At 44.0% G+C, this 10,429-nt stretch overlaps 1 protein-coding gene across 1 annotated transcript; it reads right to left on the reverse strand.

Moving 5' to 3' along the window:
* Nucleotides 1–7,858: 7,858 nt before the first annotated feature.
* On the reverse strand, nucleotides 7,859–9,402 carry LOC115134648 (secreted frizzled-related protein 5-like). The gene is made up of 3 exons (XM_029668846.2): nucleotides 9,119–9,402; nucleotides 8,345–8,610; nucleotides 7,859–8,169 (listed from the first exon to the last, which is right to left on the reverse strand). The coding sequence occupies exons 1-3, from the start codon at nucleotides 9,400–9,402 to the stop codon at nucleotides 7,859–7,861; spliced, it is 861 nt and encodes a 286-aa protein (XP_029524706.2).
* Nucleotides 9,403–10,429: the final 1,027 nt, after the last annotated feature.

The raw sequence follows: 10,429 nt of genomic DNA on the forward strand, positions 1-10,429 counted from the left end.
GAGGATGAAAGACTGAGGGAAACCACTGGGCAAAAACTGGTTGAATCAACGTTGTCTCCACATTATTTCAACAACAAAAATGATACATGATGTTGAATCAACATGGAAACTGATTGGATTGGAAAAAAGTCATCAACATAAAAGGCAATTGAGTCTTTTTTTCATCCAACGTTTTACCTAAATCCAACGGCATGGTAACATTTTTTGTTGATTTCACATTGAATTCATGTTAGTTGACAACTCAACCAAATGTAAACCAAAACTAGAAGTTGAAATGACGTCTGTGCCCAGTGGGAAGATGAGGGTCAGTGTTGTGAGGCATGATTGAAAAGGGACTGTCTGAGCATTGGATAAAACGACTAACACTCCATAACAATAAAATACTCATCATTTTAATATTGTGTGGGTTGCTATTGTGTAGCAACATTTTGTAGACTGACTAAAAGTGTTTTTGAATGTGTTTTTGGAAAGTGTTTTTGAATGATCAATACAAATCTCAAAAACAAAACATTTATTAGAGCATACATTGTATATTAACACACATTGAAGGTTAGTCAGCTACACACAACCATAAATGCTTTAATTAACATGTAATATTGTTTTCAGAATGTTTGTTTTACTCCTAACTGGAAAAAAATCTGTAAATAACATATTCATTAAATGCTGAGTTCTTCATTCCATGTTAATATTCAAGACGCTGAGCATCCCATAGTAATACAAGACAAACTTAATTTCTTAATAACTTAAGACTTAAGTTAGTCTTTAATATTTACAAAAATACAGTTCATCACTAAAGATAGTGCTTTTAAGAAACACAGAATTAAACAGAACAGAAATGTGCTATTTGTTAAGTATTAATCACAAACTATTAATATCAAACAAACCAGGTAAATATTGACTCTTTGGATCAACTTCATTGAATTGTCAATAAAAGCCTTTGACACTTGAAATGAAATGCTTGTAATTATACTTCAGTATTCCATAGTAACATCTGACAAAAAAACAAACCTTGTGGAAATGAATATTTGGCATTCTCAAAACTTTTGGCCACGACTGTAGTTCTTATTTCACTTTGTAAAACAGTGCTGCTCACTCAATATACCTATTTGGAAGTTGATAACTTGGCAGCCTAGTAACAGATTAGTCTTCTCTTTTCAGCAGGAGCCATTTGCTTTCCAACCTATTGTATTTGATTGTATTTGAACCGATTGTATTTGAATTATTGCAAAAGGCCTGTTTTGGCTGCATGCTGTTCACTGACAGATTTGCCACGCATTCCTGACTGTAGGCTTGCCTTGTGATTGGGCTACACACAATCCACAGCTAGACATTTGTTATAAACTATAGCTCGATCCTCTATGGTTATATTATAGACTTACTCTTGGCGTAGTATTCTGAATGATTTCATTTATTTCTGAACACACATAACTTGGCAAATGTCATTCAATTTACCAGGGATGCTGCAGCACCTCCAGCACACTTCCTGCGGCTCTGATTCTATGAGGAAATAAATGAAGTACAACACTGGAGAGGTGAGGGTTGCAGGCTCATGTCTATCAGAGCCGAGAGAGGGATAGACGTGAGGGTTGCAGGCTCATGTCTATCAGAGCCGAGAGAGGGATAGACGTGAGGGTTGCAGGTTCATGTCTATCAGAGCCGAGAGAGGGATAGACGTGAGGGTTGCAGGCTCATGTCTATCAGAGCCGAGAGAGGGATAGACGTGAGGGTTGCAGGCTCATGTCTATCAGAGCCGAGAGAGGGATAGACGTGAGGGTTGCAGGCTCATGTCTATCAGAGCCGAGAGAGGGATAGACGTGAGGGTTGCAGGCTCATGTCTATCAGAGCCGAGAGAGGGATAGACGTGAGGTTGCAGGCTCATGTCTATCAGAGCCGAGAGAGGATAGACGTGAGGGTTGCAGGCTCATGTCTATCAGAGCCGAGAGAGGGATAGACGTGAGGGTTGCAGGCTCATGTCTATCAGAGCCGAGAGAGGGATAGACGTGAGGGTTGCAGGCTCATGTCTATCAGTGCCGAGAGAGGGATAGACGTGAGGGTTGCAGGCTCATGTCTATCAGAGCCGAGAGAGGGATAGACGTGAGGGTTGCAGGCTCATGTCTATCAGAGCCGAGAGAGGATAGACGTGAGGGTTGCAGGCTCATGTCTATCAGAGCCGAGAGAGGGATAGACGTGAGGGTTGCAGGCTCATGTCTATCAGAGCCGAGAGAGGGATAGACGTGAGGGTTGCAGGCTCATGTCTATCAGAGCCGAGAGAGGGATAGACGTGAGGGTTGCAGGCTCATGTCTATCAGAGCCGAGAGAGGGATAGACGTGAGGGTTGCAGGCTCATGTCTATCAGAGCCGAGAGAGGGATAGACGTGAGGGTTGCAGGCTCATGTCTATCAGAGCCGAGAGAGGGATAGACGTGAGGGTTGCAGGCTCATGTCTATCAGAGCCGAGAGAGGGATAGACGTGAGGGTTGCAGGCTCATGTCTATCAGAGCCGAGAGAGGGATAGACGTGAGGGTTGCAGGCTCATGTCTATCAGAGCCGAGAGAGGGATAGACGTGAGGGTTGCAGGCTCATGTCTATCAGAGCCGAGAGGGATAGAGGGGTTGCATAGACGTGAGGGGATTGCAGGCTCATGTCTATCAGAGCCGAGAGAGGGATAGACGTGAGGGTTGCAGGCTCATGTCTATCAGAGCCGAGAGAGGATAGACGTGAGGGTTGCAGGCTCATGTCTATCAGAGCCGAGAGAGGATAGACGTGAGGGTTGCAGGCTCATGTCTATCAGAGCCGAGAGAGGGATAGACGTGAGGGTTGCAGGCTCATGTCTATCAGAGCCGAGAGAGGGATAGACGTGAGGGTTGCAGGCTCATGTCTATCAGAGCCGAGAGAGGGATAGACGTGAGGGTTGCAGGCTCATGTCTATCAGAGCCGAGAGAGGGATAGACGTGAGGGTTGCAGGCTCATGTCTATCAGAGCCGAGAGAGGGATAGACGTGAGGGTTGCAGGCTCATGTCTATCAGAGCCGAGAGAGGGATAGACGTGAGGGTTGCAGGCTCATGTCTATCAGAGCCGAGAGAGGGATAGAGATCATATAAAGTTCACCTCATTTTAGTTCTGTGAGAGATACAGGCACGCTTCTCCCTCTCACAACAGCAATGTCCAAGCGTTGGTCTATATAGGCTACAATGTTGTGCAAACCATAAAACCGGGCTGGCCCAACATTCGAATATCCGGCACGCTTTCACATGACGTTTTATAAGGGGCAGGTGAATTACAGAGGAGTCCATTTGAATGATCTCTGACTGCTTTTAATGTTTCAAATGTTTCATGCCACGAGACAAGGCATTTGGCAAATGGGTTTCGGAACGAAACAGTCCAAAACTGAGAGAATCCAGCAGAATCCGGCCCAAATTAAGTCCATCATTCTATAATGACTCATGATCTTTTTATAGCTCCACTAAGCATAGGCCCACCCACTGGATGCAAAACCATGTGACAATCATAACAATTCCCTTGCACTTCATTCAACCTAGAGTCAAAAGAGATCCCCAACGTCTATGCCCCTCGCACACACTGCCATCTCGCGGTAGCAGCTTCCCCATGCAAAATTGGGGAGCTGACTCAAATGTTATGCATTCATGGTCCATAATATGACCATACTTTTACAGCATACACTGACATTATAGACAATTCTGTGCTTCCAACTTTGTGGAAACAGTCCTGCACAGAACCCTGACCTCAACCCCATCAAACACTTTTGGGATGAATTGGAACACTGACTGCAAGCTAGGCCTAATCACCCAACATCATTGCCTGACCTCACCAATGCTCTTCTGGCTGAATGGAAGCAAGTCCCTGCAGTAATGTTCCAACATCTAGTAGAAAGCTTTTAGATGTTTTTTTATTTTACTTGGCAAGTCAGTTATGAACAAACATACAATTTACAATGACAGCTTACACCAGACAATTGTGCACCCCAATCACAGCCAGTTGTGAAACAGCCTGGCTTTGAACAAGAGTGTCTGTAGTTACCCATCTAGCACTGAGACACAGTGCCTTAGAACACTGCACCACTCGGGAGCCCACCTTCAACAGGTACCTGCCTTGTCCTGGTTCTAGGAAGGATCCGTTCTGTGTCACTAAGTGTTGATCTCTGTTCCTTTAGCATAGATAACGTGTGACAGGTTGACAGTATACAGGTTGACAGTATATGGATTATGTATGATGATGTTTGTGTTGACAGTATATGGATTATGTATGATGATGTTTGTGTTGACAGTATATGGATTATGTATGATGATGTTTGTGTTGACAGTATATGGATTATGTATGATGTTTGTGTTGACAGTATATGGATTATGTATGATGATGTTTGTGTTGACAGTATATGGATTATGTATGATGATGTTTGTGTTGACAGTATATGGATTATGTATGATGATGTTTGTGTTGACAGTATATGGATTATGTATGATGATGTTTGTGTTGACAGTATATGGATTATGTATGATGTTTGTGTTGACAGTATATAGATTATGTATGATGTTTGTGTTGACAGTATATGGATTATGTATGATGATGTTTGTGTTGATAGTATATGGATTATGTATGATGATGTTTGTGTTGACAGTATATGGATTATGTATGATGATGTTTGTGTTGACAGTATATGGATTATGTATTATGTTTGTGTTGACAGTATGTTTATATGGATTATGTATGATGTTTGTGTTGACAGTATATGGATTATGTATGATGATGTTTGTGTTGACAGTATATGGATTATGTATGATGATGTTTGTGTTGATAGTATATGGATTATGTATGATGATGTTTGTGTTGACAGTATATGGATTATGTATGATGATGTTTGTGTTGATAGTATATGGATTATGTATGATGATGTTTGTGTTGACAGTATATTGATTATGTATGATGACGTTTGTGTTGACGGTATATTGATTATGTATGATGACGTTTGTGTTGACAGTATATTGATTATGTATGATGATGTTTGCGTTGACAGGTTGTCCATGAGGCGATGCCACTTAGCACTGGACCAGAACAAGCACTTTGAAGAGAATGGTGATCTTGGCTTTTGTTTCTCAATCCCATTTCCAACATGTGTTGTATTTAGTCAACTATTTATTCTTCTCCTCTCTCTCCCGATCCACAGTCTCCTGTCTGGTCTGGTCCACCCCTGATTGTGCGTCCTCTCTTCCCAGTGTTTTCCCCCCAAAGCTGTGATGCTTCAGGCCCTTCTATGAAGTGTAAATCTAAGCTCTGTTAAAAGTATACTTAAGAAAAACTTTTATTGATCATAGTGATTCATGAGTATCATTAAAACAGGTTAATATGCCCCCCATCAACATAAGACAACTATAAAGAAATTAAACAAGTCAATCAAATCAATGATGAGAGAAGAGTCAGAATAACAGCTAGCTGACACAGACAAGGTGGCGTAGCAGGAAGATCAGAGTACTGTGAATGAAGCAGTTGTGAGTTCAAATCCCAAGTGAAGACATGCTGAATACTAATTAAAGTGTAAATGAACACACCCAATATAATCATGTATGTCAATTTAAAACACTTCATGTTAAGAAGCCCTGTATGTGTAATCCTTAACCAGCTAGGACTGGATCTGTGGTTCATCAATCAGGTCTTTGATTGGCTCAGCCACAGTACCTTAATGTGTTCTTTCAATGTTCCTATGAAATGTGTCTAGAACATTCATATATTATGTTCTGGGAACATGGCAACCATTCTCTGTGTATGTTTGGTGGGATGTTGATGGAATGTTCTCCTAACCCACAGAAAACTGGACACATAAACTCAGCAAAAAAAGAAATGTCCCTTTTTCAGGACCCTGTCTTTCAAAGATAATTCGTAAAAATCCAAATAACTTCACAGGTCTTCATTGTAAAGAGTTTAAACACTGTTTCCCATGCTTGTTCAATGAACCATAAACAATTAATGAACATGCACCTGTGGAACGGTCGTAAGACACTAACAGCTTACAGACGGTAGGCAATTAAGGTCACAGTTATGAAAACTTAGGACACTAAAGAGGCCTTTCTACTGACTCTGAAAAACACAAAAAGAAAGTTGCCCAAGGTCCCTGCTCATCTGCGTGAACGTGCCTTAGGCATGCTGCAAGGAGGCATGAGGACTGCAGATGTGGCCAGGGCAATAAATTGCAATGTTTGTACTGTGAGACGCCTAAGACAGCACTACATGGAGACAGGACAGACAGCTGATCGTCCTCGTAGTGGCAGACCACGTGTAACAACACCTGCACAGGATCGGTACATCCGAACATCACACCTGCGGGACAGGTATAGGATGGCAACAACAACTGCCTGAGTTACACCAGGAACACACAATCCCCTTATCAGTGCTCAGACTGTCTGAAATAGGCTGAGAGAGGCTGGACTGAGGGCTTGTAGGCCTGTTGTAAGGCCTGTCACCGGCAACAACGTCGCCTATGGGCACAAACCCACTGTCGCTGGACCAGACAGGACTGGCAAAAAGTGCTTTTCACTGACAAGTTGCGGTTTTGTCTCACCAGGGGTGATGGTCAGATTTGCGTCTATCGTCGAAGGAATGAGCGTTACACCGAGGCCTGTACTCTGGAGCGGGATCGATTTGGAGGTGGAGGGTCCATCATGGTCTGGGCCGGTGTATCACAGCATCATCGGACTGAGCTTGTTGTCATTACAGGCAATCTCAAACTGTGCGTTTACAGGGAAGACATTCTCCTCCCTCCCTGCAGGCTCATCCTGACATGACCCTCCAGCATGACAATGCCACCAGCCATACAGCTCCTTCTGTCAACTGACATTAACTCCCGAGGTGCTGGCCTTATGCGCCCTTAACAAGTGTGATTATTATTTGACCCTGCTGGTCTTCTATGAACATTTGAACATCTCGAAGAATAATCTGGCCTTAATGGCAACTCTTAAAATCGTAACTCGGCACAGCCAGAAGAGGACTGGCCACCCCTTAGAGCCTGGTTCCTCTCTAGGTTTCTTCCTAGGTTCCTGCCTTTCTTGGGAGGACTTCCTAGCCACGTGCTTCTACATCTGCATTGCTTGTTGTTTGGGGTTTTAGGCTGGGTTTCTGTATAAGCACTTTGTGACAACTGGTGTTGTAAAAAGGACTATAAATACATTTGATTGACTGAATGTGTTAACTTGAAAGTATATTCAGGTAATACTTGTTTGTTGTACATAATACATCTTACACTTGGACATCTTACACTATAAGGACATTGTGCACATGTAAAAACAACGCACAAAAAAACCATTCTGCACTCACCTTAGCTATAAGGGTCCAGCTATTCTGCTATTTTAAATCAAACGTATCAATCATAGACAGTAGAATAACCGACACTACTTCAGTCGAAATACGGTCGGTAAATATTTTATTATAATATCCTTTTCACTGACTTAACAGACAAATCGAACATACATGACACATAAATACGGCATTAACTAAATACAAAAGAATACTCTTTAGAAATCATTTACATTTAGCTCTTCCTATGTACAGTTTTTAGAGTGCATTCTGTTGCTGTGTGCTTTCAGACGGAGCTGAGATATTGTGAAGGAGCAGCAGAGGGCAGCAGAGGGTCATGTCAGTGAGAGAGTCCAGCTCCAACTCCACGCTCCTCAAGCCCTCCTGCATCAAGTCATTAACATCAGAAAACGTCATATACTTAGGCCTTATACCAATTATTTCCAAGAATACTGATATTATGCCGAGTCCTGGCTTGTGTGAGTAAGGATGGCGTTCTAAGCAACACAGATTCATCAGAGCTCAGGTTTTTCCATTCTGATACATCGTCCAGGCACTCAACACTTGTGGTGCTTCCACTTGCGCGTGGCAACTGCGATGCTGTGGTCCTTCTTGTGCCATGGGAAGAGGCGGGTGAGGGCCAGGGTGCCTTCTGGCTCCACCGCCCCAGTCAGCAGGTAGAGCTGGGCGCGGCCGGGCCGGACTAGGGCGTTGGCACACCGTAGGTTAATGAGCAGCCACTGCTGGAGGAGGTACTGGGTGTCGTAGGGAAGCAGGGGGCCCTGGCGGATAAACTCTACTCGGCCCTCCACCTCAAACTCTGGCTCCCCCGAGGGCCGGCGCCGGCGAGACAGCTTGGCTGTTACAGCTGGGGGAAGAGAGAGGGGAGAGAGGGTCAGTACGCTAGCTTGGACAGAATTACACACATATGTATGGTACAAACACACACAAATGTACACACAAAAGAACATTAATACATTTCCGTAACACACTAATCAATAGAAACATGCACAGGCATAAAGTACATTATTGCACACGCTTACCAAAGTCATCCTGGCACAGAGCGTCCAGAACTGTCTTCAGTGTAGGGTGCTCCTCCACGGAAGGACAGGCTTGGCATGCAGGCTGAGGCAATGCTTTGGCGAGGTGGCTGTTACTGTGTTTGGGGTGGGGGGTCAGACACATGTCCTCCTGGGCAGGGAAACGGTCACAGTCCAGCGCCTCTGGCCAGACGTGGCCCTGACAGGCCAGTACTGGGGCACAGCTGTCCCTGACGGCCACGCACAGGCTACGGCACGGCTGGATAAACCTGGAGATGGGAGAGACACAGGGTTACGTTTAAGAACGCAGTGGGCACTCTCTGGAAATTGAAGGAATGTTACACTGTAGACACACATTGCTTCTACACCTGCATTGCTTGCTGTTTGGGGTTTTAGGCTGGGTTTCTGTACACCACTTTGAGATATCAGCTGATGTACGAAGGGCTATATAAATACATTTGATTTGATTTTATTTAGTTTGAGGGTGAAAATTTAGTAGTGGATAGATTCCTCTTAAGGAGTTAGCAAGAGAAAGTGGGAAGGAACTAGGCAGACCGACTCAAACACAGGAGAAAGAACAGCCAGATTGACAGAGAGGGATGAGAGAGGCATAGTATGGAGACAGACAGACAGACAGACAGACAGGACCAGACCAGACCAGACAGACAGCAAGGACATACAAAGAGGACATACAAAGGACATACAAAGAGGACATACAAAGAGGACATACAAAGAGGACATGAATAGGTAAAAGGCTAACAGAAGCTATAGACGTACGTGTCGAGGCAGATGGGGGCGATGAGGGAGCAGAGGAAGGCTTGGGCATGGGGATGGCAGCCAGTCTGCAGCAGGGGTCTCCAGTCCTCCGAGCGGGGAACCACTTCGCCCTCCAGGCTGCTGTGGCCCAGGAAGTTTGGCAGCCTCATCTCCGAGTAGCCCACGTCCTGGCACACACTCATCTGGTGGGGGATGGGCACACAGCGGGTCGACTGGCCCATGTCGAAGCCCCAGGCTGGGGTCAGGAGAACCAAGAGAGCCAGGGTTACGGTGAGGAGATCCATAGTGAAGAGAAACAAAGTCCTGACTGAGAATCCAAACGAGAAGGTGGGTGCTGCAGTTGCTTGTTTCTGTAGGAGAGGTAATGTCTCTCTGTACCAGGGGTCTCCTCTATATATGCAGTCAGCCCAGCCCAATCAGACTGTTATCAACTACCCATCAAAGAGACTGAGACGGCGTGTGAGAGGAGACAATGGCTTGTTTTGTGATGAATGCAGACAGAGAGGGGGGTAATAGATGAATGGAAGGGGGGGAGCATTATGAGAGCAATCACAACCAAAGCATTGCAATGCAAACTATTATATTGGTTTCTACCCAGTCCATTTCACCATTGAAAATCCATGACTTTTACACTAGACACTAGACATAGCTACCGTACTGTTTAGTTCACAAAGGCTGCTTTGCTGGACATTATGTATTCATGCATTTTGCACTTAAAAAAAAAAATATTATGAGCTTATTGTTTTGAGAGGTAAACACAGTAGTGTAATGACAGATTCTCTTCTAAAAAACGATTTGGTGAAGACTGTTTATGGTTCATATTCTACACAGGAGTAAAAGTGTATTTCCTTTTAGAGGGTTGTGTAGACAGACAGGAAGTCTCCTTAATATTGAACCTCTTTCATGTCCCCTCCTTTACTAAAGGGTTTCCTGAGAAGGGTCCTGATCAGACAGATCACACTCCCATTAGCAGGACAGTGTTTCCAGCTCTCTCACCTGGCTTTGATGTCATACTAGATTACTGTCTACTTCAAATGCTAAACAACAGCAAGCTACAGCTGGCTACCTACTGTAGATATCTTATCATACTTGACTGCAGCATAGACAGACACAAACAGTCATATGAAGCTATGAGTCTCTATGCTGCTGCTGCAGAAAACACAGAAAATCCCATTGGTCACACCATGTCATTTTAAAGTGATAATTTCAACCATTTAACGGCACAACAAAGTTCAAATGGGAATACAGTGTCAGATATGTTGTATTTATACAAGAACTTCATGTATTATCACTGTGCTTCATTTAACAGCA

The sequence above is a fragment of the Oncorhynchus nerka genome, linkage group LG9a (genome assembly GCF_034236695.1).
Source record: "Oncorhynchus nerka isolate Pitt River linkage group LG9a, Oner_Uvic_2.0, whole genome shotgun sequence".
Lineage (NCBI taxonomy): Eukaryota > Metazoa > Chordata > Actinopteri > Salmoniformes > Salmonidae > Oncorhynchus > Oncorhynchus nerka.

Excerpts from the sequence above, each read along its gene's own strand:
- LOC115134648 (XM_029668846.2), bottom strand. The coding sequence starts at position 9,402 with ATGGATCTCCTCACCGTAACCCTGGCTCTCTTGGTTCTCCTGACCCCA. Across the intron at positions 8,611-9,118 it reads GCCCCCATCTGCCTCGACAC|GTTTATCCAGCCGTGCCGTA; the intron begins GTACGTCTATAG and ends TCCCATCTCCAG. Across the intron at positions 8,170-8,344 it reads TCTGTGCCAGGATGACTTTG|CTGTAACAGCCAAGCTGTCT; the intron begins GTAAGCGTGTGC and ends CTCTTCCCCCAG.